The 24,206-nt window shown below is 35.9% G+C and overlaps 1 protein-coding gene across 1 annotated transcript in view; it reads right to left on the reverse strand.

Annotated features, from left to right (window-relative positions):
- Positions 1-24,206, reverse strand: part of GABRG1 (gamma-aminobutyric acid type A receptor subunit gamma1) — a gene marked incomplete at its 5' end in the record, with an annotated part of 55,616 nt that overhangs the window by 30,676 nt on the left and 734 nt on the right. The window contains 2 exons of the mRNA XM_079307405.1: positions 221-288; positions 7,898-8,046. Coding sequence (XP_079163531.1) covers positions 221-288; positions 7,898-8,046 — 217 coding nt within the window. The remainder of the gene's footprint in view (positions 1-220; positions 289-7,897; positions 8,047-24,206) is intronic.

A 24,206-nucleotide genomic window follows, 5' to 3' on the forward strand; every position in this document is an offset into this window, starting at 1 on the left:
TCAGTGTGACCTCACAGATTTAAAAGAAAAACTGTATTTTTAAAATTACAACAGTTTCAAACACAGAGACTAAATGTAGCTCTGAAATAACTACAATCCAACAGCATAAGAATACACAGTAAGAAATAAAGAAACTTATTTGAATGGGATAAGAGTTATTTCACAATATTAACTCATAGCAACATGCAGATGATGTTTTCTGTCAATAATCAGAACTTACCATATTGATTGGGTCGACTGGACCGATGCTGTTAACATAGACATCTGTTTCAATTACTGTAGTTCTCACTAAACAAAACAGTAACCACAATAATTACATATTTAATTAACTCTGCACATTGTTAGTGCAATTTAATTTATTTAACCAAAAGAACAGCGTATCTGGTATTCTTTTATTAGATTCAGAATAATTAAATTTCTGCTTTATTCATTTTGTGAAGGATCATATATGACTTGGCTCTCTTATTTCATGTGACTTTTTAGAATTATCAATTTGAACTTTTTAGTTCATAATGCAATCTCCACCTGTGCTTTTTGATCAATTATAGGATGGATTTAAAAGGTAAAACAAGTGAAAAAAATGAAACAAAAAACCCTAAAACTGTCTTCCAACATAAAAATACAATCCTAAACAGCAAACAAGTTTAGAACATTTTTTTCATACAAAAAACCATGAGGACTAGGTCAAACATGTTAATCAGCTGCAAGAAATCAATATGAAGTGCCTTCTATCAATTCCTACTGAGAATGTGTAACAGATAAAAAATAACTTTTCACCACTTCTTTTCACTTTCTTCAATTCATGAGGCTATACTACACCTAGGGATTACTAATGTTCTTTTATCAGCTTGATTAATAGACTGGTTAAAACACCAAATTGAAAGCTCCTCAATGACAGTAATTTAAAAGTTAAACATTACCAAACTTACTTTTCTTTAAAAGCAGGGAAAACACTGCCACTGTACAGACAAAAGACCAAAAACTTTACAAATATATTCCATTACACAACATACTCTCTAATTTGTGCATTTACTGAAGGACACAAAGTCCAAGAGTGTCCATGAAAGGCACACCTGAAGTACAGGAAGCTCATTTTTTTTCTCCTAACTGTTAATACAGAAAAAAGAAAAAAACAAAAAAAAAGGCATAAATAAAAGAGGAAAGGAAGCATTTTAATTTCATGGTATTACCAAGAATTTTCTTCAAGTTCGTGCTGGAGAACCAGAATGTGGACAGAAGAGGATATATGTCCTTGCACCCAATGGAATGAAGAGAGATAATAATAATGATAGAGCTCTGATGGTACTTTTATGATATGACACAATAAAAATAACCATCTCTTTCAATCTGCAGATAAAAAAAGTGGGAAGGTACAAACAAAAAGAAATTTGATTTCATAGGAGAGGGACCCTAGGTCATCAGATTTAATTTTTTTTATACAGCAAAACTTCAGAGATTGCCCAAGTGTTTAACAACAAACCTAAAATCTTAAGTTAGAAGATGTTTCAAATTTCTGAAAATTTGAACAGATATACAGAAAGAAAGACTGTACACTGACATCTTTGCCTGTTACAACAACAGGAAAGATACATTTCCTAAATATCCCAAGATACCTTTTCCCTGCCAAGCTCACTTGGGAGGAAATTCTCCCTGATTCCAGATCTGGTTAAAGATGGGAACCTAAGCCTGACAGGAAGACACACTAGTGAAGCTGCACAAAGGGTTTTCTGTATGACCACAGAGCACAGAGTCACTTGGTCACCATCCTGTCCCCAGCATGCTTCACAGAAAATTTAAACATATTCTGGAATTTATTCCCTGGGGAAAAAAAAAGTACTTCCTGCAATGATCCTTATGGATCCCTTTCAACTCAAAATATTCTGTAATTCTGTTATTCTTTGATTCTGAACTGCAAGTGTTTCCAATTTCTGCAGAGTTCACAAAGGAAGGGAGACAGCACAAGAGCTCATGCACAGACTGAAATATCAGAGTAAGAAAAAAGTTTATAATGTGTGTATATAGTTATATATATAATGTAATCCTTTTAATATACATCACATTCTACAAACAGATATTCTCTCCCTTTAATTTGCAATCCTATTTATTTTTATACCATCAGCCCCAGTTATAGACCAGAATACAAGTGGATGGATTAAAGTATACCATGTCTTATTCCACAAGTAATGTTAAATACTTCATTAAGAAGAATCTCTCAACTTGAAATACAACTCACAGGATTCTTCCCCTCCACCTCCTTTTTTTCCCACTCTCAATTCCAGTTATGCTGAAGGAGCTAAATACTCTGCAGATGCAGCCACTCCCTTTCCAACAGTCTTTGTATCATCTGCCAGCATTACTACAGAAATTAATTGCTAAAATAATTCAAAATATCATTATTCTTGATCAAAACTTTCTTATGAGACCACACTATAGATATCCCAATCACTAACTAAATTTTGAGCTGTCAGTGGCACAGTTTTTAATGGGGGCTGTGTCAAATTTAAGAAATTCCGACTTGCATCATGCAGTACTTTTCTGCCACAAGGGCTTTCCTGTAATGAGACAGTTCATTTCACCATACTGCTTTTCCATACTGCTTTTCCATAGTGCTCTGAGTAAGATTATTAGGGGTATTAAGAGACAGTGAACAGTTTGAAAATCTGCCTCTTTTGAAATTATTTTAATTGACATGCACGGTCCAGAGAAGACAACTCAATTCAAGAGGACTGGAAGAAGCCATTTTGTTAATTTCGTTCTTCTGTATGGTACAGAGAAATGTACTTCTGAATTAGAAGGATTAATTTATGCTTCCTGTGTTCCTGAAGTAGAAGTGACAAGAGTTCATGAAAATGATGAATGCTGGAGGAAAATACCTTCTTGATACTTTGAGAAGATTTTGAAGATTTTCCTACCCTGACTGCTTCTTATTTTACTTTAAAACTTGGCATCAGCCCTGAAAACACCACAAGTAGGAAGAAGGCTATTTAACACATCCTGCATGTAGTGCAGACCATCAGTGTCCTAAACAAGAGGAGAAAGGGCTTGAACACTTTAAATATTTACACTGAAAGGCAGTGTGATGCAGGCTAGAGTAAAGCAAGAAGGTGAGAGGGCAACAGAGTGCAGATTAAAGAGGGAAAGGGAGTCAGAGAAGGAAGAGCAAAAAGAAGCAGCTGACCACAGTCACAGGGAGCCTGTTTGGTAAGCCCAATCTAGAGAGACATACTCACTTTCTGATTTCCTACCTTGACATTTTTTCACTAGCCCAAACTTCTGGTTTAAAAATTTTGAAAAATATTTGTTCTTAAAAAGTAAGTCATCGTGATAAAAATCTACCTCAGTCATTGATAAATTATTTTACTAGTTTCCCCTGACATTCAAAGGCCTGGTTTTTAGCCTCTATTCTTGCAGGCTCCGTTTTCAGCTTTTGATATTTGATGTATCTCTTCTTGCTACACTTAAAAGCTCTTCTTATCAGCTATTCTCATTCTATAAACACCTAGCTCCTGACAGAAATAATTACCATTCTTGTAAATGTCCAGAACATTGCACTTTTTATGGCTTAATACTGCTATTTTCATTCCTCCAATCCATTACTTCAGTACATTAACCAAGAGCATGGTAGTCTTTCTGATTTCACTGACCAGTCCCCATAGTTTAACACAATTCCCTCATTTTCTAATGAAGACCAAAATCACATCACCTTTGTTTTTAATTAGTGCTTACTATGCTCTTTAACTAAGACCACTTTTGAAACTTCATCCAGGCTTATTTTCTTTGAGCATGTTTTCTATAACTGCTCATTACTTGCCTAAAGAAGCATCCCTTATTGTGATAAAGCAGTTATTCAGCAAATAAATTAGGTGAACACCATATTCAGGAATAACAGAGTCCTTCAGGTTGTGACAGCTTTTAATGGAATAATACAACTCTCACAATCACCTATCTCAGATTATTACTTGCATGGCTACTTGTATTGAAAATTCACCCTAGTCTTTACAGCAAAATTCCAGGTCAACCTCTGAAGAATTTTTTCAAAGTGATTTTGATGAAAGCAAATCCCTGTTCTCCAAAACTTTTACCCTTCTATTTAAAAGAAATCCAACTTTGTCAGATACTCCTATCCACCACTTTTATTATTTCCATGGTTTTCTATGCAGTGCACACATCCAATACCTTCAAGATTCCCTTGAATATGCTCTTCTACATGTTGCTCTTGTATTTTGATTTTCTTCAGTTCTTGGAAGATATTCTTAAACTCAAAATATGTGTCTCTCTCTCTCTGTCTACCTTTCCTTGATATTCTCCTACTTGTTTTGCTGCCTGGAATAAAACTCAAAACCTTTCCAAATAGTGTTAAAATGATAATGTAAAAGCAAGTCTTTAATGGAAAGCTTTCCCAGTGGTACAATATGGCAATATGCACACGTGATACAGTATATTACAATTTTTATAAGGCTGCTTAACTAGTATATCTAACAAATATTGTCCAGTTAGAAGAACAGTTGGTTAGGTAATTTCCCCCAGGTTCTGCCCCATTGGAGCCTCCCCCAAATCTTTTAGCCCTCCACCTTGTTGTGTCTACAGTGTATGGTGCAAAACAAAGTGTTCTTGCTAGACTAATAAACAGAATTTCAAGAATGTATTAGTAAGTACTAGAAGTTATAACTATGTATTAACTGTCTGCAAAGTTACAAATATATGCAAAATATATAAAAATCTAGAAATCTTTAGGCATTAGTTTGAGCTTATTACTTTTCTGCCTATATCATACTTTTATTGCTGCTATGCTAAGAGCACCTGTTCACCAGAATACTTTCTAACACCTTTATTTTTTGAGAATTAGCACTTCTATTTGAAAGTCCTGTATTTTCCATATATTCTTTATATCTCTTAGAACATGACTATTCACATGAGTGCACTTAAAAGATACAATTATTTACCCATGCCCTGCTTATAGGACAATAACAACTACCCAAAAACATCCATGAGCAATTATCCTTAAATTCCCACAGTTTTAAAAATGTCAATCAATGACAACTTGCCTTTCCCTGTTAGTTGAAAACACACACTAAAGTTGTAGATATCTGATGACTGTTTCCTATTTTTAATTAAATTTTCAAATAGTGCAGCAGTGTTTCACCCATACACACGTCACTGCTGGAAAAAATGATCTGAACATTGATAAGACAATATTAATATATCAGTGTCCCTAAGGTGAGAGAGATGAAAAATGAGCAACCAAAATTCCTTCCTTTAAAATGAAAGTTCAAAAATAATAGCTACTTTGATGCAGGACTAGAACTAGAACAGTGTGGTTATAAAATCATGCAGCCAAAAGGTAATGTTACAGTGAGAAGAATACTGCTGTGTTAGTACATCAACACCCCAAGGTTTTGTCTGTAATTAAAAGTATTTATACCACAGATCGGAGACTTTATCTGATAACTACTATTACTTCATACTGAGTAGAAGAATGCTAGAACATTTATGCTCCAAACCTTCTCAAGCCTACCACATAAATTGAGTTAAAGACTAGTAAGATTATTAAAATTGCAAAGGGTAGAAGTTAAGTAATTACTAAAACCCATGGTAATTTGAATGAGACAAACAGAAAATGACAGAGTGCTTTTCCCCTATTAAATTTCAGTATTGCCTCCAAAGTTTCAATTTTCATTTGGCTCTCCTTTAGCATCTCCCTCAACTAACTACATGTTTAACAATGAAACTCCTATCTCACTCTGAGATGCTGAAATTCTGTGTCAACACCAGGAAGAAAACAAAATCCTGCTCTGGGATTCAAACCCAAAAAAGTCCAAATTCTAAACTAAAAATGTTGCAATTGTAAATGAGCTTTGTAATTCAATCATAAGAATGTTCTGTGGGATACTAATGGTTTGAAATATAAAGAAAAATCCAGTTCAATAACCTTGTTGTACAAGAACTGACATACACTGAAGAAAGGAATCTGACACCAGATTTTATCCACGCATTTGAAGCGGATTAAGATGAATAAACTATAGCCTGATTTTGCTTTTCTCTCTATCAAATATCTGCTGCAGTTCCCAAACAACTGGACAGAATGCAGTGCCTTCACCTGAAGTCAGAAATTTCATCTTATGCAGTCTAAAATTTCTTCCTTGTGGCAGAAGCATACTTGACATTTGTTCTCCTCAAAGCAAAGTGAATGCTCCCAAATGTTTCCTTTTTTTCGTTACTCTGGTTGATTATTCATGAACTTTATGTTCTAGTATAGTGGATGCAAGCAGGTCCCAGACAGCAAAAGTGAGATTGGTACAGAACTTTTGAGAAGAGAAAGGCTACATTTATGTGACAGAAGCTAGAACTAAATGCCTTCCTTTGAGAACTGATATTTTGAATCCAAAAAGCTGCACATTGAGTTACTCACAAAAAGACTGAGTTTTTGTCCTATCAGACTCAGAATATAACCTGAAAAATAAAGGCAAGAATTGCATCACAATTTTTCCATGCCTATTTAAATGCATTCAAAATGTCAAAATAAATTTTTCCACTGTATTTGCTCCATTTACTCCTAAGTTTTATGAGGAAGAAGAGAAAAAGAATTATCTTTTCTTTCATCCCCACCTACAAGCTAATCATTAGAAGGAATCCTAGAAGAGACAGTTTATTTCCTCATAGTCACTTTTCTGTCTTTTGCATCAAATGGGAAAACACCAACAGTAAGCTATACATTTGTCATACATTGAGAATTTCAGGAAAAACATGTTGGAGGACTTCTTGTGTTGTCTAAATGTTTTTAGTAATTCAATTAAATGAGCATGAAGAAAAAGACTTAACCAAAATTTATGAGATTCACATGTGATTATATTATGACAGGGAGAGAATTATTGCCTTTCAACATCTCCAAGATAACAGTCACCAATAAAAGAGACACAGAAGTTTGGGAAAGAAAGCAATTTGTCAGAAGCTTTCAAAGGAAAATGCACAGTTTGAGATTGCATCTTTTTCTTCCCTCACATAAATGAGACAGGTCTAGATTGTTGAGATGTTTAATGTATTAGCAGCTTACAGGCTCACATGGCATTCCTTTGGTAGGGAGTGCCAGGTACATCACAAATACTTATGTCCTCCACCTCTTCCTTACATTTCAGGAAACAAATAAGAGAAAATACATTGTTTTTCTTATTTGATCCTGCATGCAAGGGTAGACAGGAGCTGGGAAAGTTTCATGTACCTCATGTTTTCAAAACAAGATTCTTTCAAATATATATGCTTAGTAGCTATATGCAAATTGATGCTTTGACTATTGAAAGACAAAATTGCCTTCCTACTCACTCCAAAGTTTCATCTATGGCAATGCAGTTTTTCTTCCTATATTACACTAGAAAAAATTACTCCTAAGTTATATTTTCAGACTCTTGAAATTTTTTTCAAAATCTTAGTTAAGGGAAGAAGACAATTAAGTTGAGTTATATTTGCTCAAAATAGACACAATGCATTTCCTACAGTAAGAATAAAATATCTAGGGATAATTATTTAATGAAGTCCTAAAGACTTAAGATCAATTTTTTAAATGACCATGGCTGGTTTATATCTACAATTCTTTCTGACAGAAGATCTTTGTTAAAAAAAGTAAATTATAATTGCCTTTTTATTGATTTATTAGAGATTGCTCACTGCCCCCCAAAACCAGTACTTTCCATAACAAAAAAAAAAAAAAAAAAGAATATGAAGTTTCATATTGCATAGAATTTTTTTTACTTGTTCCCGAAAATGACTGCATTTTATTACTCTTATATTTATCTTGCTATATTGAGTTTTACATTGCAATAATCTTAGTTTTTCCATCTTTGACAAAATGCACAGCATTTCTAGTTCACATTTTCTATTACATTGAATCATTTTATAAGCTTACCCCCAATATCTGGCCGAAGCTTATTGTCATATCCTTGAAGTAAGGAGTCCAGTATGTGAGTTACATCACCACCATGAATCTTTGGTGCAAGGACCCATGTTTTATTCACCATTAGATCTTCATCATCCTCATCATCTGTTTTGTCAGCTCTATGTTGTGTGATTAAAAAAAAATGAATAAACAACAAGACTGGGAAAAACACAAGACACAGTGAAACTGGATACACAAGAGTTGAAGAAGCAATAGATAAGATATTGAACACTATTTAGAATAGTTTGTGAAAACACAAATGCATTCTGGTGCCAAAAGAAAGAAGCAGGCCTTTATTTACAATACATATATATTTACCAACACCTTGTTTTATGGTGATGGGAGAGTGTAAGTGGTAATAGAGGCATTTTACATATCACCCATATAGAAAACTCAAGCCATGAGTCAAACCCATAAAAGCAACAGCAGGCATCATCTTACCATGAGCCTTTTCCTGTTTTAAAACAAATGTGTTATTCCAAAGCTTTTCCCTACATGCATTTCTTTTACAAGTGATGCTGCTAAGATTTCTAAGAGATGCCTAATCTTCGTAATAGCACAACTATTGCATGCTACTTAAAAGAGCATCAACAGAATCTCCTTCCTAGTAGCCTCTGTTGTATGATGTGAAAAAAATTAGACTTGCACACTTATTAAACTTCATTCACATTTTCAGCAAGCAAACATTACATCCATGTGCTACAACTAAGCATTTGCAGAAGCAGAAGCTGCAGACATATGTCATTTCTGTATCTGGATGTGTACATGGTATAGCTAACTGAAAGGAATGGTACACCATTTTCAGACCTTTTGTTAGCTAAATATTTTATCAAGATGAAACAATTGCACAAGGAAAATAATTACACATTCATTTATTACCTTTTAATTACCTTTTAATTAGACAAGCAGCAATAGGTAGCTAATCCCTAGATAATTTTTTTTAAATTGAAATACCTTCATTACATCTGCAAATTCACTCAGATATCTCCAAAAGGTCAAAGAATGCCTGAAAGTAGTTCTCTTTTCATTTCAATCAAATGAGTATGAACCTCAGTATTCCTCCAGTGCTAAAAACTGCAATCTATATTAGTCATGCAGTTTATTTCAAGGCAGTGCTACAGGCTTGAGGTCAAGCAAAGTCCATGAGACTGATAGCAGTAACTAACACTCACACAACACACCTTCACAAACAGGCACTGGCTTGCAATTACAGAAAATATGCAGCCCCTATAAATCAGATCCAGTGTTGACACAAGTACAATATTCCAGTAAAATAAAAGAATTAAATTACTATCCTTGTGACAATTCACATTGTACACCAAAATTAAAAATGTTACTGCTTTATTAAGGGCTTCTAAATTAACCCTCAAAACTAAAAGTGGAAATTTTCAGCAAACTTACTTCAGGAAAGAACACCACCTTCCATGTGGCATGTTCCATGTGAAGAAAGGACAGAAAAAGTCAGGAAAGGACAGAGTAAGAGAAGGCATGCCTGCCTTTTATTGCAGTCCTTTGTGGGAATGCCTCAAACAGGTCTGTAATAGCAAGGCCTTGCAACACCTCTTGGATAGCACTAGCAAGTGTCACTGAAAATCCAAATCGTCATGGCTGTGGAAACTCTCAGTGGTTTTGGCATGCCTGCTTCATTTGGGAGGTATGACAGAAACCTTCTCACAGCTCAGTAGGTTCCCAGAGGATGAACAAAAGGCACTGTTTGGATATCAGAGCTTTCATACCTAGCTTGCTGCAAACAAGTTGAAAGAGTCTATTATAGCAGAAAGTAATAGACAGTCTAAATACAAGACTCACTGACAGCTTCCCTGCAACAGCCTGAACAGTGCTTCCATTCTTTTACATTGAAATGCACCATAAAATACCTAATCTTTACTGCACTACATAGACACTAGAGAAATGTCAGATATTAAATATTTAACATTTCCCATCCTGCTAATGGGAGCACTAAAACTACGAAGCTAAGTTTTGTAAATGTATACTCTTTTTCCCTCAGAGCTACCTATTGCCATCTCTTTCATATTTTGTAGCCACACATTTGGTTTTTTTTTTTTTTTTTTTTTTTTAATATATCTATTTATGGTCTTCTTGCATCTTTTGGCATTTAATTACTTTATAAATTAGCTGACAGTTGTTCAGAGTGCAGAGGTAATCCCAGCCTTTTCCCGGAGGCATTGAGATGATGAAGAGTTAAAAGTTAATTTATAAGTAGCTCTCTAAGGAAAGAGACATAACCACCACAAAACTGACCTTCTTCTTTTTGTCTTCCATCCCATAAAAAGTAGAAAGAATAGTGAAATTGCCAGAGTTCCTTACAGATACAGGGCACCTGATTCTCTGTGTCAGCCCAGTTATTTGCAGAGAATTTGAAGTGATTATGCACTTTTTTGTTCTGCTTTAATGTTTTTTCCACAATGCTATTGAAAACAGCAGAGATTTAGCCAATGCCCACCTAAACCAGAGAGAAGTTACAGCCACAACACCTCAACTCACAGTCACTTGAACATCCTAACATTTCTAAGAGTCCTTAATTTCATTTATAGGTTCACAGGACTAATCACATCAGAAAGACATCATGAGAGGTCTCTCTAGTCCAGCCTCCTGCTCAAAGCAGGGCTTGCTCTGAGGGAACAGCAGGTTGTTCATGGCTTGATCAGTTTGGTTATTGCTGACATCAAAAAATGGAAGCTGCAAAACTTCTCTGAGCAACCTGATCGCCACTTGACTCTTTTCTACTATTTACTATATTTAAATAACATTGAAATTAACAAGAAAAAATATAACCAAAAAAAAAACACGTTTCAAATTTTCCCTTTTCATTTTTTTCACTTTCTGTCTTATTTACTTGGAGGACCTCTGGTCCTCCTCCAATTTTAAAACTATGAACTACAAATACAATGACAGCTTACAGAATTGCTATTAATGCAATTCCTGGGGGAGGGGGAAAAATTCCATCCCAACATCTGAATTATTTTCCTCACACTAGTAAATAAATCCATTTAAGATAGTCTTATTAGAGGCCACTTAGTGTCTGACAAGTCTTGGTTTAAAATGTGTATTTCTAAACATTTACATGGAACTATTTGATTTTATCTATTGTACACTGAAAAAGGAGCCCACCACCAGAAAAGAAGCACAATTGACCTCTCTACTAGTACACAAGGTCAACAAGAGCTTGTGACTCACTAACCCATGCAACTTAACTGGCAAAGAAACCAACATGAATCAGACAATAATGTAACCAAATGTGGAAGACCTGAATTAATGCTGTTCTACAGGGTGAAAACAACTATTCTTACCCTATTCCTTTTCAGAGGTGATTGACTGAGATTAATCCATCTCACTACGTGAATACTGTTTTTTAACTCTTCTTTAAAATGTGCCCAAGATCACTAAGTGTGAAATAAAGACTGTAATATCTCTGAAATACTGATGGCATCCAGTTCTACAGTTTTGATTCCTAAAACACAGCCACTGATGTGCAGCAACAAGACTGTGGTAAGAAGGAATGATGTTGGATGGAAGAAGGAAGTGACCAGAGTATCTAGAAAGTTTTTTGTAGACATTCCAGTGAAGCAGAGCACACCACCTGCCAACTTGGATTGTCAATCTGGTTGGTTTGGGGGGAGTTGCACAAAGCTCCCTCAAAAGAGCATCTAGTCATGTGAAGGCAACAGAACAGGCACTGTGTATATATTCACTTCTAGGAATCCGAATTACCAATATTTGTCATGCAAAACAGGTTGAATTAGTTTGTTTTAAAGATCAAAATCCCTTCAGATGTACAAAGTTGGCAGGATCAGTTGATGTTATTGGGATCTGATTGACCTTGCTAGACCATGTTCTATAAAGAAACATTCACTTTAGAAAATAAAATGGGTCAAAACTGTTAATCTTTTACCAAGTTTCTATGTATCTCCAGCATTTTCTCCAGGATTTGCAATGTGATAGAAGGAAAGACAGAAGGCAGAAAACTTCCTTCCAAATCAGAAAATCAAATGTTAAATTCAGCTATGCCATTCAATTATTTAGTGACAGTTAACTTTGGCTGAGGACCTTTTTACATCTTTGCCATTAAAATAAATCTAAGAAACCTATGAAGATTAATGTCAATTAACTCCACTCCCCCTTTAATGGTAGCACTTTCCCGTCTCTTTCACAGCCCCAAGAAGAAAGGCAAACTTAATTAAAGAGGAATTCTTTTCCTTTCCAAGTTCATCTAAAGGTTATTTCACTATACACAGAACATAATACTTGATCATCTCTCCATTTACTGTAAAATATATTTGTTCCAGCTAGATTCACTCAATGTCTTTTTCAGAATGTCTAGAGAGATTATGATTTAGAACAAAAATACATCATCAAACATTGACACATTTCTGTTCCATGACAGAGTGCTACTTTGCATCTATTAATGCAGGTGCTAATTCTCATTTTAATGATTTTATAAATAAGAAAGAGACCTAACTTATTAAGATGCTTGCTGTTGTAACACTTCAGCTACCCTCATAAACTCAACAGTAAACTGCTTGTACACAGCTACCAGCAATTAGGCAAAAAGTGCCCCCATTATGCTCTCTGTCCTTCAACTAATTGGAGACATTACCATGACTAATAAATCTCACAAGTGACTAAGGACTAAATAAGTCTTTTCAACATCAGGGAACATGCTCCTCTTCTGACATTAATATCATGGGTATTTGTTCTCCTTAAAATATGAGAAAAATCAGTCAGGTGAGCTTTGTGTTGCAATTAACATCTGTCAAGGTATGCAATGAACTGGAAGAAAAATGAATATAGTGAAATTGTTCTGACTGTTATTTGCATCATCCATGTCAAAGTATTACACACAGAAGTACATGTATAGCATGAGTGAGAGTATTTGAACATAGCTAAGCATCAATTTTCCACTCCCAGGCTCCTATTCCTATCCAACACAAGAAAGGATATCCAGTCTTCTGAGATGGGTTGATCTATAGGGAACATGTAGACCTCTGGAAAAGAAGAGACTTGTCACAGAACCTGAGTTATCTCTGCTGAAGCTTCAAGTCTGTGCACAAGCAACTCAATCAAGCTCATGGTACCTGTGAGGTTCAGACAACCTTCACAGTGGCTCTTTGGAGATAGTGATCCTTCTGTACCAGGAATACTCTGATGATTATTTAATAAATAAATAAGGAGGAAAGTAAGTGTTTCAGATAATTTCTATGCTGAACGAGCTGAAACAAATACACTTTCCTTGTTACCTTACATATGTGAATGAAAACAGTAAGGTTAGTTCTGTTACTTTTACTTACTATTTACCTGAGGATCTTCAATTGCTTCAGGAGTTTTACCAACACAGTGGTAGGGCACAGAGACACTTACCTAAATGAATAAATATGCCATAAAACAGCTGTTATTCACTGGCTGTGCTTCCCAGGATATGTCCTTTGTCTAAATATAATGCAATTTAACCTTCATTTTCTATTATTTAAAAAAAAAAAAAAAAAAAAAAAAAAAAAAAAAAAAAAAAAAGAAAAAAATACCAAACCTAACTAATTATCTCAACTTTCGAAAAATTGTAATGTTTCTTGAAGTGTAAACATGACAGATTACTTTGTTAGCAACAGTACTACTTCACAGGTTTGTCAAAATAGTGCATTTAACCAGACTGGCATTCATAACAAGTCAGTCAAGACAGGTCAGGTTCCCAGGGAAGTTTTCCAGCAGATCATGTAACCAGACACTAGCTTGCTCCAGGACACCAAGCACTATATGCTTGTATGTGGTAAAGAAGTGTATTTCATAGCCCTATCAATGTGAGGTCAGAGCTCACCTGACCTAGCCAAATTCCACACATAAAAAAAAGATCTCTGGCACACCTAAGTCCAGAGTCAGACATCTGTACAGAGGCTGGTGATATTTTTAGTTCAGAAGTTAAAAATGCAAGTATTTAGTTCATGTGTCATGTGAATGACCAAGGCATGGGACCAGATGTAGTAGGATGCATCATCTAGCAGGATAAGTTTAAGAAATGCCTGTAACTGAGCAAAATCCCTTAAATACAGAGAAAAATTCAACTTCAACATGGAAGGAATGAGTAATTACTCTCATGTCAGCAATTTAAATTACATATTTGCATATGTTCTTGAATCTTTTTAAGATAAAACATAGACTTCAGATAGACTTGTAGTATCCCCAGAAGCTGAGAAATTACTGTGACTCCTTCATGTGTGTAAATACTATTCTCAAATAGCAAAAAAAAAAAACGTAGTACCACATAGTCATGACTGCTGAAATAGAACTCAATTCCATTTTTCTACAAAAGACTTTCTTGAAAGCTCACTATCACTGCAAGCTGTCAGTAGTGAATGGTTTAAACATCTCTCAAGACTTATCTTCTTCTCTCAAGACTGACTTCATAGCCAGTAGTTCTGTTACAATTCTGTGGATGTGAACTCTTTTGCATTTCATCATCAGTCTTCACTGATATGCTTTATGTGTCATAGAAAATTTTTTGGAAAATAAATGTAAGTGCAAGCAAAAAAATACAGCTACTAAAGATGTCTCCAAAAAACATTACTTCTCTTAATCCTGTGGGATATAGATCCACTGATGTTGTGGTCCTTCCTCTTTATCCTTCATAAACTGGTTTAGACATTCTCTTGACAAAAATTTATTTTCCCCCCATCCATTCCATCTCCGATGTTTTCATCAATTTCCCACCCTTTCTGCCTTGCCAGACTTGGGCATATTCTTTTGTGTGTCAAAATGTATTCTTCTCTCCCACTGAAGTGTGTTTTACCTATTCCCCATATCCTTTTTACAGTACACCTACCACATACTGTTAGGTTGATTTTTCTTCTGAACACACATAGTGCCTTGTGCTCTTTGTCTTATTTCATATTTGGCTGTTTATAATTTCCTGCCTTGCTTCTTCTTTCCCTTCTTTTTCCTTAGTGTTTAGTGAAAGGATTAATTTTGACACTAATTGTCAGGAAAACTGTGTAAATAATATTAGGAATTCCTACATAGAAACATTTGAACACCAGATTAGAAGTATCAGCTACCTAGGGAAGCTGACTTGGTATTAAATAAGCTTTTGTTGTAAAAAAAAATGAGAAATCATAGCAATAACAGAATTAAAACATGTACCTGTGGTGTTCACTCCCTGTAACAAAAAGTGTTGCCTCGTATCTGAGGGTTTAGACAATTAACCTTGTGATAACTTCATACACATCACAAGCATCAAGGGATTAATACCTTTTGAGACATTACATCTTTGAAGCACATCTCTGAAAAATATGAAACATTTTCTCCAACACCCAGTAATTTCAGTCCAACTAAATTTAATCTCAGCAATAACCTCACTAAAAAGCATTATGACATTTCTCCTAAAATCTTCAACGTCTCTGTGATACTTACCTATCTACTAAAAGCTAATCCTAAATTACTGAACAATAAAACCAGACTTAACTCTGAATACTTAATAAAGGCACAATATGACTGCAAAGAATATTTATAGAAATGTCGTTTTTTAACAAGAAGGACAACAGATACTATTAAGCCTATCTTCTAGGAGAACAATTTTGTTCTGAAATCCACACAAATTGCTCTTCTCCAAGTCAATTTTCACATAATGTTGCATACTGTTTTGAAATTACACTGGTCAAATGCTATTAATTCAAATGGATTTTACAGGTCTCACAAAATTATCATAAACACTCAAAGCATCTCAGATATACTTTATCCATCAGCCTTCTCACAAAATAATACAAAGTTTATCTTCTCTCCTTGAAAGTTCATCCAAACACTGATATGGTCAGACCAGATAACTGCTGCCTCTACTCCTATCAAGCTGCAATCCAGAAATCAATTGACAATTTTTCTAGCCAAGTACAGGTAATTCTCTGCACCACTTCAGAGCTGCTGGATTCTCAAACATATTCAGCTTGATTAGTATAACAATCTTACTTTGACCATGTATTTACCTCCATATGCAACGACAAAAACATTCAGTTTTTAAGACCTGAGGCAGAAAACTACTTATTTCTGCGACCCCTTTTTTGTGCTACACAATAAAGAGTAAGCACTTTGAACAAGTAACAAAACAAAACAAAAATATTACTGCAATTTTCCAAAGAAATAATTAGTTTTCACATAAAATTTAGAAGGGATCTTGAGAAGTTTACTGCTGGTTCAAAAAAGAGCCAATACCGAATTTAGACCAGGGTGCTTGCCTCACCCAGCTGGAATATAAAATTCCATGGAAAGACATCCCAAAACTTCACTGGACATCTTGTTCTGCTGTTTAATTATCATCCTAGCAACTCTTTTCTTTATATCTGGCTGAGATTTCTCTGTTGTATTCATCACCATCATTTCTCATTCTCTTACCACGCACCACTAGGAAGTGCCTGCCTGTGTTTCCTGGATCCTCTCCCTGTAAATGCTGGGGACTGGTGCTGAATCCACACAAAGCCATCTTTTCTCCAGCCAGATCAGCCTTGCCCCTTAGGATGGTGCTGCTGCTTGACCAGCTTGGTAGCCCTCTCCTGGGCTCCCTCCAGTTTACACCCCAAATTGGATGCAGCATCTAGGTGCAGTTTCACAGGGGTTGAGCAGAAAGAGACAGTCACTTTCCTGAATGTGTGCCTGATCCCACAGCCCAGGATGTTGCTGTCCCTCTCTGCTGCCATGCTCCCCACCAGCAACTCCAGTCCTTTTGGAAGAGCTGCTCCCCAGCCAGCTAGCTCCAGTCCTCCTGAGGGGACTTTTAGCATGACCTTGATTAATTTTATAAAGTTCTGTCAGCCCATTGCCCCAGGCTCTTCTGCTGCCTCAGAACAGCAGCCCTGTCTGCAAAGCTATGAACTTGGTAAAAAATCAATATTTCAAGATGGAAAAAAATTGTCTTCAAGAAACATTATGCTAAAATCTTTATTCCTGATGCTCTGAGCAGTTCTCACTCTACCGCAGACAAAGGAGGAAATAGGATACACTTCTCACTTCTCTTTCCTTGCAGCAATTATTCCATCTTCTGATTACAAACTTGCAGAACATATCGTATGATGTCTTTTCACAGAATCATGGAACCATTTAGTTTGGAAGACCTCTGAGATCATCAAGTCCAACCTTTGACTGATCACCACCTTGTCTACTAGACCATGATACTAAATGCCAGAAAATTGTTTCTTGAACACCTCTAGGAATGGTGACCCCACCACCTCCCAGCACAGCCCTTTCCTATGCTTAACAACCTTTCTGGGACCAAACTCATCCTGAACCTCCCCTGGCATCGTCTGAGGCCATTTCCTCTTGTCCTGTCTCTAGTTTCCTGAGACAAGAGGCTGACCCCCACCTTTAGAATCTCCTTTCAGTGGTTGTAGAGAGTGATAAGGGCCCCCCTGAGCCTCCTTTTCTCCAGGATAAACACCCCCAGCTCCCTCATAGGACTAAACCTCTAGACATTTCACCAGCTCCATTGCACTTCTTTGGACACACTCCAACACCTAAATGTTTTTCTTGTAATGAGGGGCCAAAAGGTGAACACAGGACTAGACATGCAATCTTACTTTCTCAGTTGTTAAGTTTTATCTTTTTTGTGGGTTTTGGCCATACTATGCAATCAAATAATTAAAATGTAAACAGCCATAATCCACTGTTCATCTAGACCAAACAGCAGGAAACAAATTAAGGCTTGAATAGAAAGTAAGAGGATAACTAAAGCAAATTATAGAACTTAAGTAGATATAACTGAAGAGGGGCAACAATAGAGGTCAAAATATCCCCAAACTGCTAAGGAAGGACACAGTGTTCTTCAGAGGTAACTTCTCTGGATATGTGAAACATGTACTAGCCAAATCTGGCAGAACCAGGTCTCCTGGTTTCAGACTGATCATCACTCAAAGACCCAAAGATAGACTCACATAAATCCATGTGCCACATGTCAGCACACCATTCACACACTATCTACACTTGACTGATGAAAGGTTAATTGCCATCAAGCCCAAAATGAGCAGATAGACTGATGGGCTGATGGGCTCAGTGCTTTGATCAAAGATATACTTTCCATAGTGAAATTAGACTTAAAACAAAGCTTTGATAAATGCATGCTGAGAACTATAACCTCAATAAAATGCAGTTAACCTAATTAAATGCCATCCCACACTAACTACAAAATTCACCAAATTGCAAAGTGACCTTTTCTACCTTAAAATATCACCAGCATCTCAAAGGATATATCAAATGAGCAATCCTTTATAAGGCATTTTCAGCCATTTAAGCTGAATGTATTTCAACATATCCATTCGAACATTTGTTTTAACACAATTCATCACCTATTTCCTGAAAAATCTTCAGGTGATAAGAAATCTACTACAACCCTTCACAAAACCAAACTTATTTGAAATAGCTCCAAATTCTGGTATACATGTGAGCAGGTACCATCCTCCTCCCACAAGAGCCAAGAAATATGCATGGACTGAAGTAGCAGCAGGACCAGAGATTTGCATTGAATTGCACACTGCACTTGCTGCATATAAATAAATCACATAAAATCACATAAAAAACCATGCAATTACAATAACTAGGCAATGACAACATGTTCCCAGTAGAAATACAATGGATAGGTTCTACAGAAATTTTAGTGTAAAATTAGGCAATTATGGACTAATCCAAAGGTCACTTAAGCTAATGAATTGCTTAGAAAGGTGAATATACTCTGTAAGGACTAATGGAAATACCTAAACCATGTAATCAAAAGCTTGCTGTTTCTCTCTATGCACAAATTTATGTCTTCTTTGATGTAACTTATTGTGTATTACATGTAACACATATCTTTAAAACAGGAGAATTACACCTCTTGTTAGATGGTGACTAAAATGTATGGTAGTCAGAGTTGTTGCCTGCTGCCCACAACCCACAGGCTTTAGCTGGATGCCCTCACTGGCAAAGCAAGAAGCCAAGGTACAGGTTACAGGTCCATAGGTCACCTGCAGCAGGTCTGGCCCAACCCAATACATATCCAATGGCTGTATGGTAATGATATAAAGAACTGTTCTCCACAGAAAACACTGAGGGCACTTTATTTTAGAAAAAAATCTACATGATTTATTCTGTCATGCAAATTTAACATTGGACGAGGACATAAAAAAATTTGCATGATTAAATTGACAGTGTGACACCTAAATGGACAGTTGATGCTACAATTTTTTACCAATATAAATTTTATCCAGTCAAACTTTATTCAGGAAGAAAAACTGGGCAATAATACAATATTAATAATAATACTACTTAACACCTCATGGTACACTGCCTTAGAGAAGAAGAAAACCATATTAAAGGAAAGGACCAATCTATTTGAGACATCAAATAATTTAATCCAAAGGAGATGTATCTCCTTCTACCTCATATTTCTCCTATTCACTGTGTCTGCTGCCTTCCTGAAAACAAAGGAAAAATGCAGCATATAAATTTAGAAACACAGAATTAGCCATTCACACCTTACTAGATATGAATGTAGTGACACAGAACAGGATTTGACAACCAAGGGAGAAAGCAAAAAGAACATGAGTTATAGCTGAAGAGTATCAGAGCTAATCATGTGAGAGAGTATCTGAGAGGTATGAAGTAGTAGTGAAGCAATATTTTGTGTGTATCACTTCTTCAGACAAAAAAAAAAAAAAAAAAAAAAAAAGCTAAGTGCTATAAAGTGGTTAAATATAACTAATAATAATTAAATATTTTCTGAAGAAATGTAGGTATCCCAGATCACTTATGTGAGAGGAAAGTGTAAGCAGCTATCAAGTTGTCTCTTAAATTCCATATAGAAGGGATGTGCTTTGAAGATTAGTTTGCATGACTGTAGAATGGGTAAATCCAATTCAGAGGAAATTTCCACTCCATATAGAGTGTCTCCAATTGTGACACATTTGTATAGAACTTTCATTTTGGACTAGATCACCCATCCTGCAACAACTGCTTGGAATTTAACTACACCAGAGCTTTCTGACACCCAGAAATGAGAAGGTTTCTACAACGTTATGAAAGACTAGGCTGGAAAGAGAAAGGTACCAGGATGTCTTCTGACAAGAATTTTAAGGATTCACTTGAAGAATTTTCAGGATTCACTTGAGATGCTCCGAGCCCTTGTCAGGGCAAAACTTGGCAGAGACAATCAGAACAAGGAAGAGCTTTGATGACTGGTTGGTTTTGGTTTTCTTGTTGAAGAACAGATGGATGCAGACCACACTGCTCCTGAAGAGCAGCTGCAGCCATTGGTCTGTACCTTGAGGATACCCTGCAGAACCAGAAGTATTAAAGAAGACCTGGATTTCCTTACAAAGAGATGGGTATGGGAATCCAGTGGCTGAGTCAGATGAAGCCAGAGAAACCTTAGACTAGAAATACTGTATAATATTTCATCAGATTCCTCCTCATCAAGTCTGTATGCAGGGACTTAGTTAAACTCAAGGAGCAAACCTAGTAGAGAAGCCAGGGTGAATTCTCCAATTTTGTTTAGCCTCTTATATATTCTTATATAAGATCAGATTATCTCAACAGATCCTACTGACTGGAAAATCCCCAATTAAAAGATATTTTAGAAAATATTTATTTCCATCATATCCATGTCACTGAAATTGCCCTCTTCTTTGTTCTCATGAACTCTTGATGACCTTCCTAGTCTCTCTAGTTACCTCTATTAGTTCAGTGTTGCTCCATTATTTACTATTTAAATTCATATATATATAGAATCAATTTTTTACATACACCTGTAGGCCACTGAACTCACCACACTATTTTCAGTCTTAAAAAATGTTTGCATGTGTAAAAATGCAAAATCAGGACTTCTGTGTCATCTTCAGATTAATTCAACTGCATCTGAATTACTCTGTACAAATTATTACTATTCAGAGAAATTGTTAAGAAATAAAAGTTAGTGTCATTGTCATCCACCACTCTCTTAAAGGTTCCTGTCAGTGTGTTACAGTCATTTATAATTAGTACTTGTCTCTGCTGCTCTTTACCAAGTAAGTTATGATACCATTATTTTACTTGTGCACATGATCAATTTAGGATGCATGCAAGAAAGAGTTATACAGGTAATTCAAAAAGTGCTACTCTCTTCTGTCATAAGTGGTACTACAAAAATGGGGTATGAGATGATTACTTTTGGTTTTCTGTGAATTCAACACACATGACTATTTTAGTTTATATATATATGATAGCCCAAACCAAAGCAACTCACTTTCAAACAGTGCATACACCTAGTCCATTTAAGTGGTCCTACCTACTAGGTGTTCTGTTTGACACAGATTAATAAAATTATTCTAGAGCTTCAATGAAAAAACACCTATTCCCCTGATCCCCTTGTAATCTACTCTGTAGAAAGACTTATGTGTTCAGAAAAAGAAGCTGAACAAGCTCAACAAGTGCTCACCTGTAACTTTTTTGTCCAGCTCAAAAAGGCTTGAATTTGTAGCAGAGTGTTTTTAACTTCAGGCATATTTAACAAACAGAAAGTTAAAAGTGAATGAAAATTTATTTCAATTTGCTGAGAGGCTTTTTTTATTTAACAAATCGACAGTTTGAAGGTTTCCTTGAAACCACTGTAAGAAGATTATGTGCAAAGAATATAAGTATTTCCCAGTATTTATGTATCTTTAAACTTTATACCAACAAAAGAAAATATTAACAAACTTTCAGTAAAATAAACTGGATTTTAAGCCACTGGGACTGCTGAACAAGTTCTTTGTTGTCACATCATGAACAAAGCACATAACAGTGAGGATGATAATGAATAAACATCACAGATGTTCAAATGAAACAGTAAATCACTATTATCAAGCACTAAGAAACCAATATTGTTATGACAGGCTTAACTCTGATCCAGGAATTCATATGAGAAGAAAACGTAGGCTGTATTATATATTTTCCTAAGAGATACTTCGAAAAGAAAATATTAGTTGGCATTTGCACTGCTGACAGTTGCATTTTAATAGAGCATTTATAATTGCTTTTAAATCGTCATATTACAAAACTAAAGAGAAGATATGGCCAAAATTAAGTTAAGCTTACAATATACTTTTAGGCATGCTGAGCAGAACGTACCATTTAAAGAAGCATAATTAGAAGAAATGTTGCAGTTATGGTGCACCTGTATGGTTGGTACTAAGAAAACAGCATTAATTATTTTGTCAGTTCTTATGCTCTGCCTATCAATTATCTGTTTATTTGAATTTGACAAGAATAATGGGTTTGCTGAACATTTAGGACTGCAGTGACTGCTGGGTAAGTATTCTTTCCCTGCACACATCCTGCAGAAAGGCTCACAGCCCAATTTCTGCTACAGAAATCTGCTATTGACAAAAGTAGTCCTTCAAAATACTGACCCATGAAATTAAATCAAGTGCATTGGACATTCTGATCTGTTAGTGAAGGTGAACTGAGGGTAAACAACTGCTTTACAGGAAAGAGTTCCCACACTTTGGTGTGGGAAGTTTGGTGTAATGTTATGGAACAGCTTTTGGGGCAGTGTCTTAAAAGAATAAACTCTTGGTTGGGCTCAACTTCCAGTGTCCTTGCTTAGGCTTCAGCACAATTTGTTACAGCTGAAGCAACTTTGCTCATACTCAGCACAAAGTAGTTTGTGTATACATGCATACTAAAAATGATGCAATTTGTGTCCTTTTAAAAGCATGTGTTGAAAAGGCAGACTGGCTCATGCAAGATGGTTTTAGGAAAACTGACAGAGCTGGTGCAGCCTGGTCTATTCTTCAGAAAAAGCATTAATCCTGTATTTTAGTTTGAGCTTCAAGGAAAACCTTGGGCTGAAACTATAGAGAGACATCCAAAGAAGCAGAAAAATAGTATTTCCATACTACTTTGTAGCAGACTGTTAAAGAGCACCAGAGGTCCTGAGCTCCCTGCAAACACCCATGAATTGCAATGCACTACATACCAGAGATTCATGATCTGCAACACATGTCCTTTTGAGGTCACTTAAAAAGAAAAAAAAAAAAGAAAAAAGAAAAAAAATTTAAAAAAATAAAATTAAAAAAAAAAAAAAAGGAGGGGAGGGGGAATCTTTCAAACACAATTTTTCCATGTAAACTATAAAAAAAGTCAAGGCTGAAAATAGTTGATTCAGATACATGGATATTCATACCAAAGGTTCCCTTTTATTTGAGATGTCCTGGAACACAGAACAAAAGAATGCATGTAAGTTACCTCTTTTTCTTACTTCTTATCAACTTATTTATAAATGTCAACGATAATGAGATGCATACATAATAATCTACACCTAGTTTTATAATCCCAACCACAGTCTGACAAGCAAAGCAAAATATATAATTTTTTTAGCTAGTCTTCCTCCTTTGTAACTATGTCTTTGAACTGATAAATTAGCATGCATATTCTTTTCTCTCAAACCACCTGATAATTTCTTTCACACCTGAGGTACACTATGATCATTAAGAAACATTCTGAAGATGCACAGCTGCACTGGTATCATTTTCATCAATGCCTTTGAAAAATATTTCCGTAATTTATCAAGGTTTTAGAAGACACAGGTTAAGAAAAGAAAAATCAGTGGTGTTTCTACTAGGATAAAACAGCAGTCATCTGAAGATGAGAGATGTGATGAGATCAACATACCTCACACAGACTGATAAATCATCATTCAGTATGGGGAATGGGTCTAGAGTGCAACAGACTTTAAAAAATGTTTAATAGATTTTTTTCCATTTGTTTTTTTTTTTTTTTTTTTTTTTTTTTTTTTTTTGGTCAGCCATACACTACACATTTTTGTATCCTCTAGAATTATAACTTTGCCTTTCATTTAAAAGAAACACACCCTGAGCAACAGTCAAACACCCTTTATTTACACCTAACGTGCCGTTCTGTGATTTTTATGAGTATAACCTGTGGAGCGGTTCACATTAGCTCTGCATTACTGATGGAGTTGGATCGTCACACTGCTTTTCGTTGTTACTGGTACTAACAACGCATGTACACAGCTGCACCCAACTGTTGTTTCTTCAGAGGTCTCCAGCTCAATTTTCTAACTCTCCCTTAAAACGCACGTTTCCAACTTCTGGGACTTGAGCAGCTGAGTGAGCCGGATGCCCTCCGGAGCGCTGCAGCAGCAAGACCCGGGCAGGTCCGGATGCGGGGTGGAGGGGTGCCCTGCAGGGGGATGGAGGGGTGCCCTGCAGGGGGATGGAGGGGTGTCTCGCAGAGGGGATGTAGGGGTGCCCCGCAGCGGGGATGTAGGGGTGCCCCG

The sequence above is a fragment of the Erithacus rubecula genome, assembly GCF_903797595.1.
Source record: "Erithacus rubecula genome assembly, chromosome: 5".
Taxonomy (NCBI): domain Eukaryota; kingdom Metazoa; phylum Chordata; class Aves; order Passeriformes; family Muscicapidae; genus Erithacus; species Erithacus rubecula.